Here is a 26312-nt window from a genome sequence, read left to right on the forward strand (position 1 = left end):
TTTCAGGTCAGTGCGGGAGCGTCCAGACTAGCGCGCTGAGCCGACAAACAGCTGATCAGCTGTTTGTCGGCTCAGCGCGGCAGCCATTTAAATTTAAATGAAGCCGCGATTATTTAAATTGCGGCTTCATTTCCCTTTGCCGATCAGCCTAATCTACATGGCTCCATCGATGGAGCCATGTAGTTTAGACACACCCTAACTGTTATCTAATCGCTCCCAGGTGAAATCCACTCTTTGCAAGTCACAGTAAGTTTTCCCGAGTGTCAGGCCTGCAAATGGAGCCAAGGATCTGGAAGTCAGACTGGCTTCTTCCTGGCCTCCGTATCCTCAGCAATAAGTACTCTACTGTCAGAACATATGTAACCATTTTGATTATAACTCAGCCGCAGTAAAACTCAGCGCCCTCCCCCACAGCTCTGTTGATTGGCTCTGCAGTATTAACAGGAGAAAAGAGTAGTTAAAATTTACTTGAGGTATTTTAAAGCCAGCAGAAATTACAAGGAAAACCTAATGGGGGCAGATCTTGTGATCAGGTAGGGTTACTTCTCAAAATAAAACAATACAGGCAGTCCCCGAGTTACGCGGATCCGACTTATGTCGGATCCACAGTTACGAACGGGGCTTCTCGCCCCAGAGGACGAGAGCGGCGGAGACTCCCAGATGCGCCGCCCCCGTCCTCCAGGGCGAGAAAAACTGCTCCCCGTCTCCCTGGTCTGCAGGGAGACGGGGAGCAAAGCCTTGGAGCACACCCGCAGCGGGACAGCCTGGGCGCGCTTGAGCTGTCCCCCTGTGGGCGTGCTCCGCGGCTTTGCTCCCCGTCTCCCTGGTCTGACCAGCAGACCAGGGAGATGGGGAGCAAAGCCTCGGAGCACACCCGCAGTGGGACAGCCGCGGCGCACCTGGGCTGTCCTGCTGCGGGCGTGCTCCGCGGCTTTGGTCCGCGTCTCCCAGGTCAGCAGACCAGGGAGACGGAGCAAAGCCGTGGAGGACTTGGGCGGTCCCGCCACCCCCGTCAGCGGCTGAATCAGGACGCCTGGGGCAGAGCAGCTGGGGTGCTGCTGGGTTGGTCCAGTAGCGCCGAGGAGTCGCGCTACTGGAGCAACCCAGCAGCACCCCACCTGCTCTGCCCTAGGCGTCCCCAAGTCAGCCGCTGCTGAAACTGACCAGCGCTGACTACAGGAAGCCCGAGGCAGAGTTGCTCTGCCCCAGGCTTCCTGGAATCAGCCACTGATCAGTTTCAGCAGCAGCTGACTTGAGGACGCCTGGGTTTCTTAAGTTGAATCTGTATGTAAGTCAGAACTGGTGGTCAGTTTCAGCAGCAGCTGACTTGGGGATGCCTGGGGTTCTTAAGTTGAATCTGTATGTAAGTCAGAACTGGCATCCAGATTCAGCCTCTGTTGAAACTGATCAGTTTCAGCAGCGGCTGACGCCAGTTCCGACTTACATACAGATTCAACTTAAGAACAAACCTACAGTCCCTATCTTGTACGTAACCCGGGGACTGCCTGTATAAGGTTTCAGCAACACCTTAATTCCAATTTTGCCCTGCATAGCGGGGTCCTGAGAAGAGTACTGGGAAATATCAGAGGACAAATCAGAGAAGGATGTTTTAGCAAAACTACAAGAAATAGGTTGGAAAAATCACTTAAAGGAAAAGAGACAATTTAAAGGAAAAAATGGACTCATAGAAGCTAGATATGAAGATTTATTAGATCAGATCCCGGACACTTGTAAGATTACCATGGTATGCTTGCTAGTGTGTTGAAATATTCATAATGTCTCTCTAATTCTTCCAGTCTTACAAATTCTCCCTGCTTTGCTTTTTTCCCATTCTACTGTGGAAGCTCATATAGTCGGAGAGTTAAGTACTCATGAAAGTTCATCATGGGCAGTTCCCTGAGTGTTCACTTTCCTCTAAAAACCAGGTCTGTGCTTGCTGTTGTTTGCTGATTGGTGTACAAACTATAGGAAGAAGGAATTACTATCTGTGGACAGTCTGGTTCATCCAGCATTGCTCTAGGAACTTTCATTTATGGTACTTCCTGAAAGTTTTAAACTGAGCCCCCAAACTGAGGGGACGAGGGAGGGAGGGAGGGAGGGAAGCCACTTGTTAAATAATTAAATTGAATGAGTATGCTTAAGAAAAGAGGAAAGCTGCACCTTAGTGCTTCTGACTCTTGGCATGATTGCGATCCCAGGGGTGTAATTGGAGAGCCCAATTACTTGGGAAAGCAGAAACTTTAGAATTCCAGATGCAAACCAGCCGACTAGCTGTTAATAATGCTGCCTGGGTGCCTTGGAACACCCTCTAATGTGTTCTCTCTCTCCAGCAAGGTACTGTCTGATGTGGCCTCTCCTGTGTCTCTTACAACATGCTTGCTTACACCCCTTTCTTTTTTGTTTCAAAGCCAAAGGCACGTCCTTGATAGCTGAATATTCCATGGCGAGGAGAGAACTGGACAACGTTCATTCTAAGCAAAACCTCCATCTGGAATTCTGGACTCCAAGATGCCTTTGAGTTATCCCAGCTTTCCATGGTCCTCAGGTGTGGAAGTCTACTGGACTGTCATTCAAACAAGGAATTTCCCTGAAGCCATGTCTGTAGCAATGAATATTGTAAATGGACACTGGATGAAGTTCAGCCACATACCTGCTCTTACCAGTGTTAACAGTGGTCTGGACTATTTGCTACAAATCTGTGAGATTTTACTTACAGGAGTACATCATCTTGCCACTATTTGACATAGTTTGGTTGGGCAAAAGAATGTGTGGGGACAACCATTACTGTGGACTCTTTTTATCCCGATGGTGTTTTTGTAGGTTGATAGACACTGTCAATTGAACGATCCCCCCCCCCTCCAAAAGGGGTACAGTGTGTTAGGCACAATGAAAAGAAGCCCTCAAGAAGGGAATACGGCTTTAGTGTTTTTAGAACAGTGCTCCTTTAACGGAACACAAAAATAGCACAATTCAGAAACTAAATAGTCTGTGTTTTGCCCAGCCTTTTGCAAGTAATTTGGGATAAGAAGCTGTCAGGAGTTCCAAAAACTTTTTAAAAACTTCTTTGAGGCCACCTTTCAAAAAACAAAGATAAAACTAATGTTGTACTTGCCTGATGCAAAAGTGATGAATATTTTGAATAAGATTCTATTGCAAAAGAAAGTAAACATTTTTAATTCCTTTTGATAAAGGAAATCTGAAAAGTATCAAGTCAACAAAGGCAAATTCCCTTAAAAATCTATTCCCAAAGAACATATTTTTGACCTATACTGTATACCAGAAGCCTTTGTTACTTTAAAGAACTCTGCTAGTTGAATTAGGTTGGTTGTATCTTCCAGCCTGTAAAAACAGCCCTTTTAAAACAATTTTTAAAATATTTAAATATTTTCTAAAAGATTTTCAGTTAGTTTATGCCTTGTGCTTGTAACCAAATCATTAACATTGTGTCCTGCTTTCAACCACCCACAAGAGAATATTTCAAAATGCTGCACTAGATGCTGGTTAGCAACTGTGTTCAGCTTTAAGTGCGCCAAGAATATGGGTTACGGTCGTCTTAGTCTCGCATACCCATGTTTTGAGAAGAAAGGGGCTTTACTATGCCATAGCCCGGAGTAGACTGTCAGTTTTCATGAGAGAGTTTATCTTGTTTTAAAACATCTCAAAAATGAGATCCTTTAAAAGGGCTTTCGTGTTACTCGAATGGAATTGATCGGGATATTTTCAATATGCTTTTTAACAGTGAATTTTGAGACTTTACTTGAACCTTTGTTAATGGGGGGAAGTAAAAGAAAATATAAAGGAAAATATAAATCAAGAATATACTCCTTTGCCTTAAAGCGGCACCAGATATTGCTGAGATCAGACAATCTGAGCCTATCAAATTATTCACCTGGCCCAGCCTTCTCCCCATTTTGGTGGCACATTGTACATCAGGGATTCTCAAGCCACTGAGAGCAGCAGGTACTTGGTTACCTGTTCACATTTCCAAGTTAATATGAACTTGTCGCAGAATTATTATATACCACAACATAACAGCAAGCCTCTATGCAGACACTTTAGCGTTGAGTTTATATAAAAGGTCACCAAGAAAAAACACTTGAGACGTTTATTATGCAAACATAAACTAACTGTATTTCAGGAACAAAAAGTGAAGATGTAATATGATGCCCCGTTGAAAGGATTGTTTCCTGCACAGCAGGAGTGAAATTTTTGGCCCACGCGTTCACCCCTTTCAGTCACAAGTGCAGTTTGGTTGGCTAGACATACATTTCAGGCAAAAAGAAATGTATATTAATCAACCCTCTTTGTTTTAAGCCGTGGAACATCATTAGATGTGTAAATATTATGTTGATCTGAATACATAATGGCAAGGCAAAGCTTATTCAAAACCATGCAGACATGTGAAAGTTAGTATTTAATCACTGTGCTTCATGTAGGGCCAGGTTCTAACTACATCTGCAACAGGGCTCGTAGTTTTAATCTACTGGGACTAGGAAGTGAGGACATCTTAAATTTCATCCGCCTTTGAGCACAGACCTGCTTAAATTTTACAGGTGAGATCCTAGTTCCAAACAGAACACTGTTCCTGAAGCTTTTTGTCGTGTATAATTCTTACTGTAAATAATTAAGGAAGCTTAACATTAATTTACCTTGCAAAAATGAATTTGCAGTGGCTGGGTTGTTTCTAGACGGATTTTCATAGTAATTTAAGAGATACAATTTTTATAGGCTTTCCAACTTCTCGTTATGACTCCTGCAGTTTTCTTAGCCTAAAATATCGCTGCAATGATGAACAAAGAATTATACAAAAACATACTTTTGTACCTTTATTTTGGAATTTCTTGTTCTATTATAAATATTGAAGTATCCCTATTTCAGAAGACATATTTTGTTAATTGATTGTACATATTTAAATATGTATTTTTGCACAGGTCTTTTTTTCTTATATCCAGTTTTGGTACAATTGAGATCATCTAGTATTTATTTATTAATTAAAAATAGCAAATACCTTTTTTATAATTTGAAGTGGTTCACTGCCAAGCTAATAGTAACATGCCTACTTTGCAAATTAAGGGATGCCTTTGTTTTGTGAAAGTTGTGTCCCTTTTAGTGTCTTGGGAGTGGAAACGTACAAGCTAAACCCAAGATCCTGCAACTGGATCTATGCAGAGATCTGCCATGATCATCTGATTGCAGGATTGGGACCTAAATGGTCTAGAAGGCAACTGATAAGCAATGCCAGATTCCCAGAAGACTACATTTAGTTAAGTGACACTCTGCTTCTCTTTTTTTAGTGTGTGTGTGTGTGTGTGTGTGTGTGTGTGCGTGTGTGTGTGTGTCTCTGAGTGCGCGCGTGCGCATTTTGTATGGGTCTCGTGGTTTAAAACTAATGGAAAAACTGAAAGTGCCTGATATAACTAGTTTTAAGCTTGGACTGTTTTAGACAGCTTCTCCTTAAAAGACTTGAATGTTCGGTTGAAATTATGGAGCTTGCTTTTTCCACCTATATATTTCTAAAATTTTAATTCGAAGGGGTTCGAAAAACAAAAATGACTGATGCTTGTGATTTTTGTAAAGCATTTTCAGTTGAATAACTTGTTTTGAAACAAGCCCATTAATCATGCATCTCAAAATAATGCCAAGGGTTACATATTTTTTTTCAAACAGACATTTTCAGAACTGTCTCCTTTTTTGGTTATTCATTCTTAAACAATATAGTTTAGAAAAAGAGAATGTTGAAAATATTTTGTATTCCTGGGAGCGGGGGGACAAACAAAAAAAAAAAAAAAGAAAAAAACCAGATAAAGTACCTCTTAAAACATTTTTAAAAAGTGTGATTTCCAAATGTCATTTCTAAGGCAGTTGTCTTCCTCTAAGAGTTCTCTTGCCAAGGAATATCTGTTGTGTCTCACTCTTTCTGTCTTGGGGGAGGGAATTGGGCTTGAAAAAAATCTTAACTTTTCACTGTTGAGCAGAAAATCATTTTTACATTTTGTGCAAAATATTTTATGTTTTAAAGGTAATTTAAAAATGAGCACTACATAATGTCAATGTGAATGTAGGCCTCAAAAGTCTCTTGCTCCGTGTTGAGCCTGGTTCTAAAAAGCAATCTCCTGTGTAAAATGTGTGAATAGTTTGATAATTTGTATACATAATCAAGAGCATCTGATCAGCTGAACTTTGCATTGGCTGCTGTATAGAATATGAACAAATGTCATGGGATAGAAAAATTACTTTGGATATTTAAAAGAAAAGAAATATATAGTCTATTTGTTTTGTAACAAGTTTCTGTAAATAAAATAATTTATACTATTTATAAGAAAAAGTTGTGCTTTGCTTCGTGAAAAAGAATTAGTTTGTCGAACAAAACGGATGTTACTAAGCAAGGCAATAAAATTAGGATTTTTCAATAAATGAGGTTCGTTACATAAAATACATAATATGTTTCTACTTCGTTATAATTCCAAGCAAAACAATTTAGCATTGAAGGTAATCATCCATATTGGTGTACTAATTTCAGAGAATTACTTTGGGTCAGATTCTGCCAAACCCTTACCGCAGCCTGAGAGGGGCTGGGCGCGTCCGATCCTTTAAGAAGTACAACCTTGTTTGCTTTGGTATATTCTTGAGATGTGTTTAAATACTTTTGCCTATTCACAAAAAGTTTGATTAGTTAAGATTCTTAGTGTGTGGAGTGGAATAGCATGACTGGAAGAAGCTTTTTAATATTTCTGTTTTGAAATACGAAATGCAACGTACCGAACAATCTTTATTTTAAAAAGCTGTGGAAAACCACAGAAAGATACCAAAGCATCGGGTCTGGCTTCACTCAGGCATGCAGTGTTTGGTGACAGAATGACGATCAGTGAGGGGACTTTGTAGGCTTTGTCGACGCTTCTAAAATGGAAGTGGCAGCGCTTTCCGGTGAAAGCGTAGCCATGGCAGGAAAGGGTTCTCCCAGCGCTCTGTTTAACCACCACCACAAGGGGAGTGGGAGCCATGCGGGGAGTCCGTTTACACAGGCAGACTCTTTGCAGCACTGGAACTTGCTGTGCGTGGGGGAAGAGGAAGGCGTTTTTTCACATCCCTGAGCCAGATAGTTGCAGCACAGTAAAGTGTAGACTTAGTTGGAGGCTTGTGGGGCTGCTCCGCCTGCGAGGGCTGGTTTGCAGGATTGCGTAAGCTTGGGTCAAGGTCTGTTAGTGGTGTGGCACTCCATGGGTGCAGAGTAGCTGTAATCCTCTCTGTTGCTTTTATGGCACAAAGGGAAGGAGTTTTTAAACTGTTCTTTTAAAAGGCGCAGCAGACAGACAGGCCGTGGGCTTGTACATGCAGGAGAGCTCCTGCCTTGGTTTTAGGGCATGTTTTCATCCCCGTTTATCTTGTAGGGGTCAGTAGTGACTCTCAGGGCGAAGGAGGCATTGAGTTTCTCAGGGAAGGTAGGATTTACCGCCTCCCTCTCCCCCCGCAGTTAGATTCTTTATAACCAAACTTCCACCACTTCCGAGGAACGAATTTGATTGGGTGGCAAGTCACCAACCCATGTAGCGGTAGGGATGTAAGTTGCCATTTAAACAATGTTTTTGGAGCAGTCCCTTGCCCGTGGCACTGCGGGCAGGAGGGGGAGTTACTCCAGCCCAGTTGGGACCTCTGCGCGACAGGCTGCTCAGGCCGGCCAGGTCCACCATGCTCCAGGCAGGAGATGGCCAGGCCAGGCCCACCACACAGCAATGGGGAGCTACTCCAACCCGGCCAGGCCGCTGGTTAACTTGGTTACTCCTCTAACGCCTCAACTACTAGATAAGGATGTCAAGGTTTTGGGTGACATTCTTCGTTGCTAGTGTTTAACGTGGCCTCAAATTTCCTCTCACCCATCACTTGCCAACAAAGTGCAGATGTTACCCGTTGTGCTAAGAGTGAAGCAATGGCATGAAAAGAGCGGGGAAGGAAGAGGGGACATTCATTTGCGCAGGACCAAGTGCCCTGGGCCGGCTGTTGGCGCTGCCGATTGGGGCTACCTATGGAGGTATATATTTTGGAGGGGCTCTGTTACTTCAGAAGGGGGTGACTCCACTGGGGTCCTGGCCAGATGACTGAGATGCTACCTACCATACGAGGGCCCACAACATCACTGGCAAGGAATGCTGGAGACAGGAGAGCCACTGACATAGGAGTTGGCATTCCCTTTGGATGGGATGCAAAGACCTAACTGCTAGGCAGCACTACCGGTAACCCAGCCCAGTCACACCCCTCTGACTTCTAACGCCCATAAAGAGCAGTTTCTCTCCTAGCACATTAACCAGTTCTCAGCAGCAGAGAAGACTGGTAAGGTAAAAAAGTGTGAGCCCACCAGATGACATTCCCAATGCCTATCCTGCTGAAAACGGCAGGGCTCTTAAAGCAAATTCACATCCGAATGGCCAGGCTGGATCAGACCAATGGTCTAGCTAGCCCAGTATGCTGTCTTACCACAGTTAGCGGTGCCAGATGCTTCGGAGGGAATGAACGGAAAGGGACAATTCAGTCCCACCTTCTGGCAGCTAGAGACTTCGAGACACCCACAGCATGTGGTTGTGTCCCTGATCCTCTTGGCTAATGGCCGTTGATGGACCTACCCTCTGTGAATTTCACGTTGGGTTTTTTTTTAACTCAGGTGAAGTTTGACTTTCACAACATCCCTTGACGAGGAGTTCCACAAGTTGTGTGTTGTGTGAAGAGGCACGTCCTTTTGTTTGTTTTAAGCCTTCTGCCTATTAATTGCACTGGGTGCCCCCTAGTTCTTGTGTTATGGGAAGAGGTAAATAAAACTCCCCATACAGAGTCCCTTTACATTAGGATCCAGATTGGTAGCATGTTGCTAGAACCCAAAGATGTCAATTTCCTCCCTGCTCGGTGTATTTCTGCCACCTCCGGGGTGGATTCAGATTCTGTAGAACATATAGGGGGAAAAGGCAGCCAAAGCGCATGGTGCAGCTGGAGAGCGCGCTGTTCGGGGAGGGAGTGGAAAAGCGGCTCCTAGTCTTGAATCCACACCCCTGGGCCACCTGTGAACTACGCTTCCCTTTCTACGTGAGCATATTCTGTGAGATGCTCCTACTTGCACCAGCTGCCGTGGGGGGCAATGCAGCAACCAGCCCCCGGCTGCATTTCAGGGAGAATTATTACATGTTTGATTCCCCACTGGGCAGCAGCACAGGCTGCTTATTGGAGAAGAGGAATTTGTGGGCAGTTTGCTGGTTCCCCAGATCAGCCGGTGACCGGATCTGAAGACGCTTTACTTGAAAAACGCCAGCAAACCGACTTGCACACAAGCCTGGTCACGGGTTGAGACCTAGCATGCATGGCACAGAAAGGGCTCCTCCGCCCTCCAGCCACGACCCACCGCTGCCCAGGGCAGTGAAGCTGGTGCTCAACTCGGTGTCGCGTCCCGGTGAAGAAGGCTGAAGCTGGTGCAGCTTACTTGAAAGCCACAAGCTCTGAGCTGGTGCCGAACGTGCCTCGATTCCTGACACTCTCCCTCCCCCCCCCGCTGCAGTGACCTGTGACTTGTACAGTAGCCAAAGACCGAGCGGTGATTCCCGGGATGGAGAGGGGCCCCCAAGCAGTTTCCTGCAGAGCTCAGGGTTGGGCCCACATCACACATGCCTGCGGGAAGCCGCTCAGGTGAGCTCAGGGGGTGGTACGGGGGGGGGCTGCTGCAGGGGAAGGAACCAGCCAGGCTTGGGCAGCTCAGCAGAGCGGTGGGTGAACAAAGGGGGTGGGGATTTCACCCGCTGTCCAGGTGCCCGTTACTGACAAGCCACTCACGACTCCCCTCGCCCTTCATGCAAAGGGACCAGCTTCCCCCAACCTATCCCAAAAGGCGGCAGCAGGGGGCAGAGGCCCCACCTCCAGCACGTCTTGCTGCTGGCTGTGAACCCATGTGGGCTGAGCGCGCGCCAGCGTTTGGACGTGCTAGGCAGGAGGGGCGTAATATCCTGTTCCATTGGCTAACTGGTAAACATTTAGCCAGCTAATTGATTAAAGGGCGCAGCGGGTGGAAGGGTGGAAGGGCTCTCCGGTTCCCCAGGGCTGGAGCAGCCCCTCACCTGCTGAAGGCACATGTTGCTCTGCCCCAGCAGTTCTGCTTATGGGGCACCTGGGCTGCATGCAGATAGGGGCTGCTCCGGACGAACGGAGCAGCCCCTGTCCGGGGTGGGCAGGGCTGGAGCAGCCTTTGCCCATAACGGGCGGGGGGAGCTGCTTCAGCCCCCACTGATTAACCAGAATTTGTAAGTATCACCCGTTAACCTTTCACATTCCTCCCAGGCAGGCGGGATTTGCATAGTTCCTCCCCTACACTTTGCTCTAAGTGGGAAGAAAGGATCACATGGCAAGGCTGCTGCGCACTGACCCCATAGGCTCTGTTCCCTTAGTATATGCCACGCTGCGGTCTAGTGACCAGCCATGGGCAGACCCGGGAGAAGTCAATGGAACCAGAGCACACACGGCGTATCGGTGCCAGAATCAAACTCAGGCCCTCTGGCACCAGTCGCAGGCCGTGCCCAGCTGATCTCAAGTGGAGCTCTCAGCAAGTCCAATTGCTGAGTCCAGCCGATAGCGGGAGATGCAGCCACATGAACTCGCTAGTGCGGACAGACCCGCAGCACCCGTTTGCTGGCCGCCTCGTTCGGTCACAGAGAGGGAGGGCACGCGGGGAGCAGCTGGACGTTTAAATGCAGGAGGTGCTTGTGCATCGTCCTCCGGGGAGCTTCTGCTGGTCAGCCAGGTCTTTGTCACTCCTTAAGCCTGGCAGCTTTGAACAGGAGCCTTCAGCTGGCTGTTTGGGGTTTTAGCCGCCTGGGATTTTTCTTTTCATTTGTGCTGTTAGATGAGGGCCTTGAGAAATGGGCAGGTGGAGAAATGGGGATTCCACCCTGGGATGACCAGCCAGGCCACCCGTTTGGAAAGCAGCCCAGCCAGCAGCCAATGACAGTGCATGTGAGAGAAGCCTGCCGTTTTCTACAAAGGAAGAGAAGAGCTTCTGGGATTGGTTGGGAGGGGCAGGACGGCGCGGTGGATCAGGAAGCCGTCAGTCCTTGGGTAAGCTGGAATGCTGTTCGTGGCTCTGGCTACACTACTACCAGCGTGATGTCAGGCATTGGTGAGAATTCAAAAAACAACACAGGTGGTGGGGGGAGAATATGTGCAGCCAGGCCCTGCCGACAAAGCTTTGGAAGAAGGTTAAAACCAAAGCAGGAGAGCGAGTGTGTAAGGAGAGAACCAGGATAGAACTAGAAGTCACGGGTATGAGGCAAATGACGACTTGCCTCATCCTAAGGGGCAGTGCAAGCTAGTAACACCTGCAGCGGGCCAGAGCCGTGGGGCTTGGGCTGTTGAATCACAGGACTGGAAGGGACCGTGAGAGGTCATCGAGTCCAGTCCCCTGCCCTCACGGCAGGACCAAATTCCATCTAGACCAGCCTGTCCAACCTGCTTTTAAATATCTCTGATGATGGAGATTCCACAACCTCCCTGGGCAATTTATTCCAGTGTTTAACCACCCTGACAGTTAGGAACTTTTTCCTAAGGTCCAACCTAAACCTCCCTTGCTGCAATTTAAGCCCATTGCTTCTTGTTCTATCCTCAGAGGCCAAGGAGAACAATTCTCCCTCCTCCTGGTAGCAATGTTTTAGGTATTTGAAAACCATGTCCCTGCTCAGCTCAGTCTTCTGCTTTTCCAGACTAAAGAAACTCAATGATTTCAATCTTCCCTTGCAGGTCACTTTCGAGACCTTTAATCATTTTTGTGGCTCTTCTCTGGACCTTTTCCAATTTCATCGCCTCTTTCTTGAAATGTGGTGCCCAGAAGTGGACACAATACTCCAGTGGAAGCCTAATCTGTGCAGAGTACAGCAGAAAAATGACTCCTTGTGTCTTGCTCACAATGCTCCTGTTAATATAGTCCAGGTTATTGCAAAAACCCCCAAAAATCAAACATCAGTGTTACACTGTTGATTCCTATGTAGCTTGTGGTCCACTCTGAGCCCTAGATCCTTTTCCGGAGTATTCCTTCCTAGGCAGTCACTTCCCATTTTGTGCACATGGGACTGATGGTTCCTTCCTAATGGCAGTGTAGATGTTAGTATTTGGGTCGGAGCTGAGTCTGAGACCTCCCCCAAGCCTGAACAACTACACTGCCACGAACCAGCTTTGAGAGCCCAATGTCAGCCGACACCGGCCAGACGGAGGGATCTCAGTACAGCACAGACAGACCTCAAAAGGTCTTTGTATTAACTCCTTGGGCACCACGGAGTCTCTATGGTGCTAGAACCAGGTGCACGAAGATTTTGGGAACTGACTGGTGGGGGATTCTTGCAATCTGGATTTCATCTTTACAAAGCAGGGCCTGCTTTTACATTTGTACAACATGCTGACATGAACTCAAGCCTCCGAGAACCCCTCTCTGCCATGTCCAAGACACCTGTAAAGATAACAGCTAGTGCACAGCCAGTGACTATCTTGGCCCTGGCCCCTGCTGTTTCCTGGCATTTGAAAAAATTGTACATCGCTTTTATTTTTCTCACTCAGCTAAACGGCACAAACCGTGGCTGCTCTCTGGGGCTACATCTACATTTGCTTTTGCGCAAAATCTTGCCCCGTCTACACTGGCCGCGAGTACTTGTGCAAGAACACTGACGTTCTACTGTATAAAATCAGGGCTTCTTGCGCAAATACTCTGACGCTCCCGCTCAGGGATAAGCCCTCTTGCGCAACTGTTCTTCCGCAAGAGGCCAGTGTAGACAGGCAACATCAATTTCTTGCGCAAGAAAGCCTGATGTTTAAAATGGCCATCAGAGCTTTCTTGCTCAAGAGAGCATCTACACTGGCACGGATGCTTTTGCGCAAAAGCACATGCCAGTGTAGATGCTTCTTGCGCAAATACTTTTAACGCAAAAACTCTTGCGTTAAAAGTATCTGCGCAAAATCTTGCCAATGCAGACGTAGCCTGGGACTCGAGGCAAGCAGACAAACTTCTATGGGGCGGAGAAGTCTTTGAGATTACACAGAGCTGTTCTTTAGGTCTTCTGTCAATTCAGACAGGTATGGTGTTCAACAAGTGGCATCTGTATGGTGCTTGCGGCCACGACCTTTCCTGGCTCCACATTATTCCTGGCACCACGATTACTGCTCTACTGCTGAGAGCCCTGAGCAATCAGTCAATAAGGTCTGAACTCTCATTCTGACAGCTTTTATACCAGCCATCAGGTCAGGGATTGACAACTGAGATGGTGTGCAGGTCAGAGCTTGTGGAGAAAGAGTAGCAGCAATCCAGGGGGCTGGAGACTTTTTTAAAGAGGGCAAGGATTAAAAGATGAGGCCATGTCTATTTATCTCTGGTGCAATTAATGTTCCAGGGGATAACACTAATCACCTGGACTAAGCACCTTATTAGAATGAATTTATCCCAGACAGTTAAAAATAAGTTTCAGTTCTGTCAATTAGAAGGTGTGTTCTTTATGCTGAGTCGTCCCGGTGCTTTTCCCACACATCCATGCCAATGAACCTGATGGTCTGAAAAGTTTGCTTCATAGAGTGAACTTATTTTTCACTTTCTTCTTGGCAGGACCAACAAAAAAAGGGAAGTCTTCCCCCACCGATTCATCACACCACATAAAGGCAACTCCTCCAGGAATCCAGGTATGGAACAAAATGGTCCTATGAAAGCGTACACAGAACGGTTTAGTTTCTTCTTGTTTTTAACTGAATTAAATCAGCAAGGGCTTATTTGGGCTTGCAGCGTAGCTGAATGTCCGTACCGAGGAGGTCTGTTCTCTTCGTTGTAGGGTTGAAATGTGTGCGTGGAAGTTGAACTCTGACCGAATGCAGGATAACCTGACAAGGAGGGAGTATGAAGCTGTAGCACTCGTCTCCCCTTTAATTAGTCTCCAAAGACAACTTTTGGGCTGACATTCCTGTTGCATGAGCGGAATTATTAGACTGATACTTTACAAGCGTTTTCTTTGGCAGGTTCTACTCCCAAGCGCTGCTTTCAAAAAGGGCAGTGATTTTTTCCTTTGGAGAGGAACCACCTTATGGCATTATAGGACTCTAGACAGACAGCCATATTAGATACCAGGAGTCCTGTGGCACCTTAAAGACAAACAGATTTATTTGGGCATCAACTTTCATGGGTAAAAGCCACTTTGTCACATATATAAGCTGATGCGCAAACAACTCTGTTCATCTTTAACGAGCCCCAGGACTCGTTGCTTTAGCAGATACAGACTAACGCTGCTACCTCTCTGAGACGAGTCATATCAAAGCACTGTCAACATGGTTTTTGTAGAATTCCTTGAGGCGGGTTGACAAGCATGTGGATATAGTGTACTTAGAGTTCCAGAAAGCCTCTGACAAGGTCCCTCACCAAAGGCTCTTAAGCAAAATAAGCTATCCTGGGATAAGAGAGAAGGTCCTCTTGTGGTTAAGATAGAAAACAAAAGGTAGGAATAAATAAATGGTACATTTTCTGAATGGAGAGAAGTAATTAGTGGTGACCCCCAAAGGTCTGTACTGGGACTAAGCCTATCAACATATTCATAAATGAGCCACAAAGAGGCAAACAGGGAGATAGCAAAATTTATAGGTGATACAAAACTACTGAAGATAAGTCCCAAGTGAAGAGCTACAAAAGGATCTCACAAAACTAAGTGACTGGGCAACAAAATGGCAAATAAAATTCAATGTTGATGAATGTAAAGCAATGCCCATTGGAAAACATAATTCCAACTACACGTATCATGATGGGAACTAAGTTAATTGTTACCACTCAAGAGAGAGCTTGAAGTAAGTGTGGCTAGTCCTATGAAAACATCCACTCAGTGTGCAGCAGCAGTCAAAAAAGCAAACAATGTCGGGAATCATTAAGAAAGGGTTAGATAATAAGGTGGAATATAGCCTATTGCCTCTGTATAAATCCACCGTACACCCACCTCTTGATACTGCCTGCTGCTGTGGTCATCTCTTCTCAAAAAAAGATATGAAAGAATGAACCTCTCTAGTCTGGCACTCCCTGGTCCAGAATGAACCTCTCTAGTCTGGCACTCCCTGGTCCAGAAACATTTCAGTTAGCCAGATGTCCACTTATCATGGGTGCAGCCCAGTCTCCCACAGTCCCATAAACTTTTGTTTACAGTCACCAGTCCTGGTTCTGTGCTGTTATTTTGCTCTAATTTACCCCTAAAATGTCATCTAAGAGCCCAGTAAGCAGTGGAAGTGTTGGCAATGCTTCTAGACATTGACCTCCTATGGTTTGGCACCGGTCAGGTCCTTAGGGTGCTGGATTAGAGAGGTCCAACCTGTACTGGAATCCGAAAAGGTTCAGAAAAGAGCAACAGTAATGAGCTATGGAACAGCTGCTATATGAAGACAGAGTCAACCTGTGGAATTCCTTGCCAGAGAATGTTGTGAAGGCTAAGACTGTAACAGGGTTAAAAAAAAAACCACTAGCTAAATTCATGGAGGATTGGTCCATCAATGACCATTAGCCAGGATTGGCAGGGATGGTGTCCCTAGTCTTTGTGAGAAGTTGGGAAGAGAGGATCCGTCACTTGTTCATTCCCTCTGGGGCACCTGGTGCTGGCCACTGTGGGAAGACAGGATACTTGGCTAGATGGACCTTTGGTCTGACTCAGTATATGGGTCATTGTCTTTTAAGTCCTGTTCAAATATAACTATTGAGTAGGTGAAATTCATCTGTACCCTCTAAAGTTCTCTGAATCCCTCTCACAGCCCCTCTCCACAAAATCCTATAACTTGAGCCTCTAGTTCTGCCAGTTGTAGTGCGGGCTGAGCAATGAGCGAATTACACTGCAATCGTTTTGCCTTTATCACTAGCAGTTTGCTATTCTTCATCTAATATACAACCAAACGCAGGTCAGGAAAAGAAGCAACCAGCTGTTCACAGCAATGAAAACAGTCTGTGACCCTCTGAGGAACCCCTGTATGAAGGAAAGCTTGGTCATGCAATGACAAGGGAATTGATTCAAGTTAAAGCTCCAGCACTGTAAACAGCAATTCCTGAGAGAGTACCTACCACCTTCCCCGTTTTAGCTGATGCCACCATGCTGAACTCCGAGCTCTCCTCCATTAGTCACATCATGCAAGGCAAGTTCACGAAGACCAGGATTCTTTTATTTATACTGGGAAAGTGTGAAACCTTTAACGCTGCCCACTCTACTACTGCTGCTTAGAAAAAGTGAAGTGAGCTAGCTGCCTCCTCCATCCCAACCAGCTGATTATAGATGCAGGTATTTGGGGGGGAAAGCTGAGGATGACCCAGTTTCCCACAGCATGCATTTCAGAACCCTTCAGTGAAGAGTGATCTACAGCCTAATGCGACCCTTCGCGCACACAGCTTGTTGCTGAGGATTCTAAGCTTTGCAGGCCAGCAAGATGTTGTTTACTCAGACAGAGACGAGTCCCCCATGGCATATGGAGATAAAATGTAACTCTTGTCCTCTACGCTCCACTCACCTGCCATACAGCCCAGATGAGGGGTTTGATGCTCATCAGCATGCACATATCAGACTAGCAACGAAAGTGGCTGTAAACACATGTAGCTCCCAAGCACCTCTGCATAAAATGTCTGCTAATAACACTGCACAGGGAAGCTTTTCCTTTTTAGAGAAAGCTCTGAGCCACCCAACTCAAGCAGGGATGGGGGCAGCAGCTGGAGGCTCATGCTAAGGACAGAATTGTGTGCCACTGCGACAACAGCAGCCTCCGGAAGTTAAATGTTTTCTCCACAACCGCTCAAGGCTATCTGCAGCATGTGATTTATGTTGCTGACGGATGTAGCAAACTGCAATAGTGCCTCCCACTGTTTCCTACCTTACTATTGAAACTTGGCAACCTAACGCAGTGGCTAACCCCAGATAATGTGTTGTTTTAATCAACACAAGTGACAATCTATGGAATATGCGGCTGTATATCCCTTTCTCTTTGTCCACACTTAACAGTTTAAAGCACTGCCACTCGTGGCCCCGGTGCGAGTGCTGGGGGAGACCTCTGCAAGGAGAGGAGCTATGCAGCTTGGATCACACTGGCGCTTAACAGTGCTGGAACTTGCATTCGGGGGTGTTTTTTCACACTCCTGAGCCAGAAAGTTCCAGCGCTGTCATGTACTGCTGTAGACTTGGCCTTCATGAGTGTCTTTCAACCGCAATCCCTTCAGGTTACGGAGTCTCTCTGTATACTACCCACAGAGCCCCAAAGCCTTTGGGTTCTACCATGTAAGTATTTCCTTCTATAACTAAGCTAGCTAGTTTTCTGAGGCACAAGTGAAATTCCATGAGTAATGCTGGGACTGACGCTAGTTTTTGTTTCTCACAAATATGAGTCCTGCTTTCTAAACATAATAGTTTAGTATGAAACAATATTGAACATTGTACATGGTCAAGCACTGAGCATAGCACATTACATTCCACTGTATTATACATTTAATGACCGGGGGGGTCTGAAAACACGAATAGAACGTTTATACAGTTACATAATGAGACTGTAAAACCCCTACTTCTCACAATTTTCTTAGCTACAGGTTATCAACTTATACAGTATAGATTACTTCCAAAATGGGTTGAAACAGCTAAATTTTGCATTCCATTTTTTTTTTTTTAAAGTGTTACATATTAATTACTCTGGAAAGTTTCTGAACTCTATTTAGCAGCAAATCTCCTTTCTTGATGGTTTCTTGGTACTGCCAGTTCTTGCTATCCGGCCTACAAATGACGAAGAAAGGGTTTTATAGTGAGAAGTCACATTAAACTTGACAAGAGCTTTTCTATAACTGATTAGAATACATATTAAACTAGATTAGATACTGTACCTGTTAGTTTCAACTATCTCATTTACTTTGTCTATTTTGCAATGCAGTCGCCCAGCTGCAATAAATCTTGAAAGCTCCCTAATTAAAAAAAAAGTATGCATGTTAGATGTTGCACAGCAGATTTGCAGGCTACCACAAAGTGTTGTTTTCATCCCTCTCCACTTTTGAAAAAAGCCTTCAACTACTTTTACCTCTACATCTATTTAAGGGACTGATAAAGGGACTTTCGTGCACCACCTTTGCTCAAGTACTTCCTTTTTATTCTATTGTATAGTACCTGAGCATTTGAAGCTGCCTACTGTTACATTAGTAGAATGGCTCCAAGCCAGAACAATTACAAAATTAGGTGCCAGTACATTAAATAACGATGGGTATGTCTACACTTGTAGACATGGGTATGTCTACACTTGCACAGCGAATGTCAATTTAGCAGGCCTGGTGAAAACACACTAATTCGATGGGTGAGAGCTCTCCCATCGATTTTTATACATACTCCACTTCCTTGAAAAGCATAAGGGAAGTCGATGGGAGATGCTTTCCCATCAACAGAGCACAGTGTAGCCACCATGGTAAGGTTAAACCCTGAATCCTTCCAGTAAATAGTCCATTGGAATGCAAACAATCAGCAGAAGAGAGCGCATGGAAGAGTCAAATATTGGACAGTAAGTGGAAAACCTGTTCAACTGCCCACCACTGAGAATAGCTGATTTAGCACTACTTGTCAACAACTTTTCTAAGAGAAACAGTACAAAGACATTTGCCATTTCCAAGCAGCCTGTTAAAAGGTTTGCTTAATAAACCTCACTTGCTTTATTTCCTGGTCCAAATAATTCTTAAGAAGCCATATCACTTTAACAAACTAGAGTGGCTTAGTGTGGATAATAAGGAAAAAATAATACTGGTGCTGAACCAATGCCTATGAATTGATATAGGGATAGGTTAAACTTTTCCTGTTAGTCTGTTTCCACAGAACTGTTTGCAGCTAGGAAAGAACTGAGAATGAAAATAAATAAACCGATGGTCGTGCACGACAACATGGATAAGTACTTATAGTAAACCAGGTAAGTTAAAATCATTAATAACCATCTACTCACACTATAAATGGAAACTGGTATAGTTAAGTGTTGATCTAGATTAATAGGATTATATTCAGTTTCCTTTCAAATGATCAATTTTTCTACACTAATTTATTTATGCACATTCCTGCATATTCTGTCCTAACAGGGAATATTTAGAAAAAATACTTATAGATTGAAGCAAGTTGTTACTCTCAAGGTGTTCAAATAGAAGCTAGCTATAAAATTATCATAGGCAAGGTCCACTAATTTTTCACTCTCGATTTAACTGCAAATCCCAGTTTAGGTTACAGTTTAGGTTACCACAAAGTCCAGGTTGAGGTCTGATTTTTGGAAAAATCACAACAGCTGCCCACACTTTACCTAATTCGAAGTGCAAATATCAGGTCTCATCTACACAGCAATTATAAATGAGTCAGACAATCCAGTTAAAACCTGTAGTGAAGATGAAACTTAAGTGTCCCAAAACTGGAACCTGGCCAGTCAAAATTTAAAGAACACCATCAAGTCTCATCTAATTGTTATATCCTCGTTCCCTAAATTCAATTATAGCTGTAATGCTCTATTGGTGGCCCTTAATCATATCCTTTACAGAAAAAATACTTTAAGGTATTTATCGCAACCTATCAGAGAAAAAAGGAAATACTAGACAATGCATTTTTTAAAAACAGACTTAAATATGAGACTAGTAAAAAAAAATCTTGCACGCATACACAACTTGATTTGTGGATAGTCTAAATAATAGCTCTTCTCTATTTGCTATCTGTTTATTTGTAGCACAACCACTGTAAACTTGTTACTTTAGAAAGGACAACTCAAGTCTATAACAGGGCTGGGCAAAATATGGCCCACAGGCCGGATCCAGCCCATGGACACAGCAGGAAGCCTCAAGAAAACTCCCTCTCTCCTCCTCCTCCCCACTCTGCCCCCACTCAGAGAATCAACTGCTGGACCATTTGTATTTCACAGCTGTGAGCCTGGGGGTAGGAGAGAGATGAGGAGCTACCCCTGCCCACTCCCATTGGCCAGTTTCCAACCAATGGAAGCTGCCTGTTTGAAAAACATGAAGCACCTCTAGCTTCAGGCTCTTATTCAAATGCAAATGGCCCCTGCAGCCTGGGACCAGGCAAGGCAAACAGTAAGGCTGCCTGAGAAACATCCAAACTCCTGCATCTTAATTCCTTGCCCCAGGTCACAACCCCTTCCTGCTCTAGGTCACAACCCAAACACCTGTACCCTCTTCTGCACCCCCCAGTCCCTTGCCCCAGGACACACACCCCTTCTGCCCTGCTCACAACCCAAACCCTGACCCCAATCCCTTGTGCCAGGTCACAACTCCTTCCTGCCTAGGTCACAACCCAAATCCTGGCACAGGCACCCTGCACCCCATGTCACAACAGCCTCCTTCACCCAAACTCCCTCCCAGGCCCCACATGCCCTCCTGCATGCCAATCTCTTACCCCAAGCTCTCTACTGTAGCCAACCTCCATCCCAAACGCCACACCATCTCCATTAATAGCACGGAAGAGTGCAGCCCTTGACCACTTTCCAAAAATCTTGGAGTGGCCACCCATCAAAAATTATTGCCCACCCCAGTCCATAACGTACAAAAAAAGTTACTTTTAACTTACTGATCTATGAATTCTACGCCTACTCCGAAAGCTTCTGCCATATATCCTAGTGTCAGTGACCGGTAGGATTCTAGGAGTTGGCTGTATGCGTGGATCCTCATTTCCCGTACATAATAACGATAGTGAGGAGCAAACAGCCAATCTTTTTTCATCTCTTGCTCTACAATAGCTGAAAAGATAAGAATCACAAGTGCAGTCTGTTATGCAAGCATAGCATACAATGGAGTTCAATAAGCAATATGGTATATGATAGGGATGTGAAAGGTGAATTGATTAGCATCAGTCTTAACAGGTAACGCTTACCAGTTCTGGTTAAAACTGGTGGGGGCTAGAGCAGCTCCCCACCTGCTGCAGGCAGGGGGCTGTTCAAGCCCTGCAGGGTCTACCACCATGGTGGGTTGGAGTGCTACTCATTTGCCCCTCCTTTAATTGGTTAACCAGCTAAATACCATGTTTCACCAGTTACCCAATTAAAGAGGATTTTACATCCCTAGTATATGATCATACTGGATCCCTGCATCCTGTATGCGTGAAGGGAGACACAGGCACAATCAAACAGATATTCACATCTTTAACTATAGCACTTGCTTTGTGTTGTTTGATCAAAACGTTTTCTTAAGAGTAGAATAGTTGAGGGTAAGACTAGTTTTCTATTGAGGGGGTCTTTAGTTTTCAGAAGCTACAGACATGTCAGGAACTACTGGTGGGTGGTTTGCACATGACTATGGGCTAACTACAGAATGAGGACCAAAGACAGCAAAGTGGCTTTTTGATCACACCCTGTAAAATGGTGTTAGCGGTCTAATTTTAAGAACCTCCCCTCACCCGGATGCCATCATTCTGAATACTCATTTTAAAAAACAACCCCATATTTTAGGGAGTCCATAAATAATGCAAGAGCAGCTTACTTTACATCACTGAGCTGCAAAGGGAGTGCTGTATACGATAGTGATTCACTTAGGATGATTAGTTAAGGCAGCGAACCCTACAGTAAATGAATGATTTTAACTGTCGGGGTTTGACAATACTAGCTACACCTACAGTCCACCCCCAAAGCAATGCTATACAACTCTATGACTTGCAGCAAGCTGATCACTGGACCTAATGAGAAACACAGGGGGAAAATACTGGAGTATGAAACATCCTTACCTAATGACTGGAAGAAGACTGAATAACGACATTCATAGAGTGAAAAGAGATACTGTCGTACTGTTGGTAAACTATGCAACACTTCTAGAATCTCTGCCCCTTTAATAACCTGAAAATTGAACAACATTTAGAAGTTTCACATACTAATATCTGGAAAAAATGAAAGTACAATAATTTGATCAGTTTCAATCAGTGCAGTCATTTGCTTTACTTGCCTTCTCTCTAAGGTCAGGTCTGTCTAAGGCAATCATGCTGACATAGACAGTATATGTTACAAATGTTTTGTAATCCATAAGTTCATAGGATGTAAACGTTGAAACTGTATCAAGAAAGAGTTCTGCTGCTTGTTTGAAATCTCGAATAGCTACGCAGTAAAGACCTTGGTAGACTTTTAGACGATTTCTCCTGTCCCAGTCTCCTCCTTCCTCTATTAGACTTAAAACAAATAAGATATTTATTTACCTGTTTTTAATCAGAAAGAATGAGTACTGTAGATTTAAACGAGATTAGAGTGCACAAGGAAGTCTTAGTTATGAAATACACTATGTTGTAACAACTGAGGCTTCAGAAATGCACTTGTCAGTGGTAGATACTTTCCTTGGTAGGAAAGTCAAGCAGTGTGTAAAAAAATAACAAGTTTCTAGGCTGTATAGTTTTGGTGATAAACTTCCAAAAAGATGCAGTATTGTCATCCTGAGTCTAAAGATACATACTTGCCATGCATCTGTTGTTCAGCTTTGCCCAGGAACCATTCACAGGAGAGAACACAAAATATAGGGACTGAAGGAAGAGTAAAATCAAAAATCTCTCATTACAACAACCTAAGATTATCCAGATCCAGCAGTGGAGACCAGCTAGTCGCAGCCACCCAAAAGCTCCATAGTGTTTGGGGTATGTGTGTTTCTTCTCCCTTCTAGCAGCTACAGGAAGGGAGAGATTTGGAAACAAACTTCACACACGCAGGCTGGTCAGGAGCTGACAAAAAATTCAAGCCCCAGGTAGTGTCCAGGAACAGCAAGCATCCTTGCAGAAATCCCAGCATGGCTACCTCCTCACTCCCAGCAGCTGGAGATTGTAAGGGCACTAGAGTTTCCCAATATGGGATTTTCCCCATAACTTTAATTGATGCACCATTCACTCCTCTTTCATATCATCCTCTGGTTAGTGGGCATCTGATAAGTTTTTGAAGCCCTAGTTAGGGATGTGAATGGGTTAATTGGTTACCCAGTAAGCATCACCTTTACAGGGGTGATAATTACCGGGTACCAGTTAAATGTTACCCAGGAGCAGCCCATCACAGCTGGGGGGCAGCTACAGCCCCGCAGGGTTTAGGAGCTGCCCACCCCATGTGTGGGAGCAGAAGCCAGCATCCTGGTGGACTTGGGGGAGGGGGAGAGGCTGCTCCAGCTGGGCTAGAGTGGTGCCACCTGGGATCCCACTTAATTGGTTAAGCCAAAGGTTTAATCCACTATCTGATTAACCAGGATTTGACATCCCTAGCTCTGGTTATGATTGTTTGTGTTTTTCACAACTTTACCAAGGATCATAACGTATAATCACTAGATTTAATTTAAAATCATTAAATACTGAGAACACAAATGTCAGGTTTTTTTAATTATAAGCTCTCTGGGGCAAGAAGTCTGATCTTTCAGATTACAAAATGCACTGTACACTTAACACAAGAATAAGTACTAATGTTTTAAAATTATTAATAAGCCAAATATTCTGCCTTCAAAACTAGGGTTTTGTTAGATATATTTAACTAATGATGCTTTACTTAAAGGTCACACCTGGCCACAGATCTAACAATGGTACCTTTTTGCCTTTTCAATGTTCCGTGTGATAAGGTCATTATCCATGTAAAACAAGCCAATTCTAAGAAGATAGAACACAATATCCAGACGATGTCCCAGTGCCACAGTTTTGTCATATGTCTTCCGGAAAGCAGTCAGAGCTCCTTCCTAAAGAGACAGAATTTTCTAAAATTAGAACATAAAAAAGAACTGGTACCTCACTAAAATGGTTTATCAAGAGACGCTGTCTTCGGTGTTACCAGGAAAGTATACAGTTTTACCGTCCTGAAAAACATTTTAGCGGTACTCGGGCCAAAAATATACAGGCAAGTGAAATGGGGTCTTGGCACTTAAAAAAACCTGGCAGCCATCTTAAAAAAACAGTTTAAACTAAGATAGCATGCTCTGACCAAGCTGTACCAGCCATAACAGAACTGTATATCCCAAATAATAGAAATACCAACCTTCTTCGAAAAAAGAAATTAACATTCAAAACTTGTCAGTTTAAACATAAAGTTCCAAAAGTTACTCCCAAATTAGCTTGAATCCCTAATGATTGTACGAATCCAATGGCTAACTCATATTACATATGCAATTACAACGCAAGAGCTTAAAAACAAAACAGACAGGTAACAAACATTAGGTAGGTAGAAAACACTGTCTATAAAATATTTTGAAAACTTTTAAATGGCGAACTTTTATTTGTTCTTTTTAGTTTGCCTTTCACTTCCTACTTTTATAGCCCTTTTCTTTCTCTTGCTGCCTTGTTTACATCTCACCATTCACCCCACCCAGATGTGGTTCGATTTCCTCCAGATCATGAGTCAGCAGGCCTCCTCTAAATATACAGCATGCATAGTCATTTGTCTAGTTTGAAAGACAATAAATGATTTTAAATGACAGCAGCCCAAGAAAATCTGGTCTTTTAACTCACCTTGTCCCCAATCCGGCACAGGTACTCAGCTTTGGCCATCATTGCATCACGGATTTCGCTCTCCCCCAAGATCTTTTCAGCATCTTCCAGTTCATTGTCAAGACGTTTTAATTCTTCTTCATTCGCCTTCTTCATCTTAGTCAACAGCTCCATGTCCATCGGCCAGTCAAGTGGCTTGCAGAGTGCTTCATAGTACGGGGCCATATCTGAAAGTGAACGGGGATAGCTCTTGCTGACATGACCATCGCCGCATAGTCACACAGCGATAGCCTGAAGTGCTAAAGGAAGACTCCCAGATGAGTTACCAGGCGGGTACCTCTTACAAAGGCCGTTTAGACCCTGGGCAGGGAAGAGTGTTTCAGTTTCTCTTCCTAGGCGCCAGCCTCCTGCTTGGTCTGCAGGACTCATTCACTCCCTTGTGCCAACCGGCTCTTTGGCTACAGCCGCCTGGGCCCTTCGCCTGCCCCCAGCCCGACACGGGCCATGTCCTTGCACCACGCGGCCCTGGTGCGGGACGGGCGCTGCCGCCCGGCGGGACAAGGGGCGGCTGTGAACACAGGTCCCCAGGGGCCAGGCCCGAGGGGTGCTGGGCAGCGCGGGAGCCTGCAGCGTGTTCGGGGCGGGGAGAGGAGCCCCGGGCCGCGGGGGGAGCGCAGCGAAGGGGCCTGTGGGGGGCTCGGGCCGCTGGGGGGAGCGCAGCGAAGGGGCCTGTGGGGGGCCCCGGGCCGCGGGGGGAGCGCAGCGAAGGGGCCTGTGGGGGGCTCGGGCCGCTGGGGGGAGCGCAGCGAAGGGGCCTGTGGGGGGCTCGGGCCGCTGGGGGGAGCGCAGCGAAGGGGCCTGTGGGGGGCTCGGGCCGCTGGGGGGAGCGCAGCGAAGGGGCCTGTGGGGGGCCCCGGGCCGCGGGGGGAGCGCAGCGAAGGGGCCTGTGGGGGGCCCCGGGCCGCGGGGGGAGCGCAGCGAAGGGGCCTGTGGGGGGCTCGGGCCGCGGGGGGAGCGCAGCGAAGGGGCCGGGGGGGGCTCGGGCCGCGGGGGGGGCGAAGGGGCCGGGGGGGGCCCCGGGCCGCGGGGGGAGCGCAGCGAAGGGGCCTGTGGGGGGCTCGGGCCGCGGGGGGAGCGAAGGGGCCTGTGGGGGGCCCCGGGCCGCGGGGGGAGCGCAGCGAAGGGGCCTGTGGGGGGCTCGGGCCGCGGGGGGAGCGAAGGGGCCTGTGGGGGGCCCCGGGCCGCGGGGGGAGCGAAGGAGCCTGTGGGGGGCCCCGGGCCGCTGGGGGAGCGAAGGGGCCTGTGGGGGGCTCGGGCCGCGGGGGGAGCGAAGGGGCCTGTGGGGGGCCCCGGGCCGCGGGGGGAGCGAAGGGGCCTGTGGGGGGCTCGGGCCGCGGGGGGAGCGAAGGGGCCGGGGGGGGCTCGGGCCGGGCCCGCACTCACTGTGGCGCCGCACGGCCGCCATGAGCTCATCGCGCACGGCGGGGTCGGGGCGCTGCGGCCGCAGGCTGAGCAGGAAGCGGAGCTGGGCGATGCGCAGGTCGGGGTTCTTGGGCAGCCCCTCCTCCTCCAGGTTCTCCAGCGGCATGGCGGGCGGGCGGGCGGGCGGGCGGCGGCCAGTGACTCAGCCGCCCGGAAACGGAAACCGGCGGCGGCTGCTGCTTCCGCCCGCCCGGGCCCTGCGCCGCCTCACACAGCGCCCCCTGCCGGGCAGCGCCGCAGCCTCCCGGCCCCTCAGCGATCCGCCTGCGCGCACGGCCCCGCCCCCTCACACACCCTCCTTCCCTTCCGGCCCCGCCCCTCAGCGATCCGCCTGCGCGCCCGGCCCCGCCCCCTCACACACTCTCCTTCCCTTCCGGCCCCGCCCCTCAGCGATCCGCCTGC

At 46.5% G+C, this 26312-nt stretch overlaps 2 protein-coding genes across 11 annotated transcripts in view; one reads left to right on the top strand and one right to left on the bottom strand.

Moving 5' to 3' along the window:
* ATXN7 (ataxin 7) overlaps positions 1–6314 on the top strand; it is a 178632-nt gene extending 172318 nt beyond the window's left edge. For all 10 annotated transcript variants that reach the window (XM_075938494.1, XM_075938495.1, XM_075938496.1 and 7 more), the window contains one exon: positions 2409–6314. In XM_075938494.1, the coding sequence (XP_075794609.1) occupies positions 2409–2426 (18 nt within the window). In that variant the 3' untranslated portion in view covers positions 2427–6314. The remainder of the gene's footprint in view (positions 1–2408) is intronic.
* PSMD6 (proteasome 26S subunit, non-ATPase 6) lies at positions 5305–26200 on the bottom strand. Its single transcript, XM_075938502.1, has 8 exons — positions 25872–26200; positions 24450–24655; positions 23538–23683; positions 21938–22157; positions 21723–21831; positions 20574–20742; positions 17867–17944; positions 5305–17759 (listed from the first exon to the last, which is right to left on the bottom strand). The coding sequence occupies exons 1-8, from the start codon at positions 26014–26016 to the stop codon at positions 17663–17665; spliced, it is 1170 nt and encodes a 389-aa protein (XP_075794617.1). The 5' UTR covers positions 26017–26200; the 3' UTR covers positions 5305–17662.
* Between the last annotated feature and the right edge of the window lie 112 nt (positions 26201–26312).

This window comes from Pelodiscus sinensis, chromosome 11, assembly GCF_049634645.1.
Source record: "Pelodiscus sinensis isolate JC-2024 chromosome 11, ASM4963464v1, whole genome shotgun sequence".
NCBI lineage: Eukaryota > Metazoa > Chordata > Testudines > Trionychidae > Pelodiscus > Pelodiscus sinensis.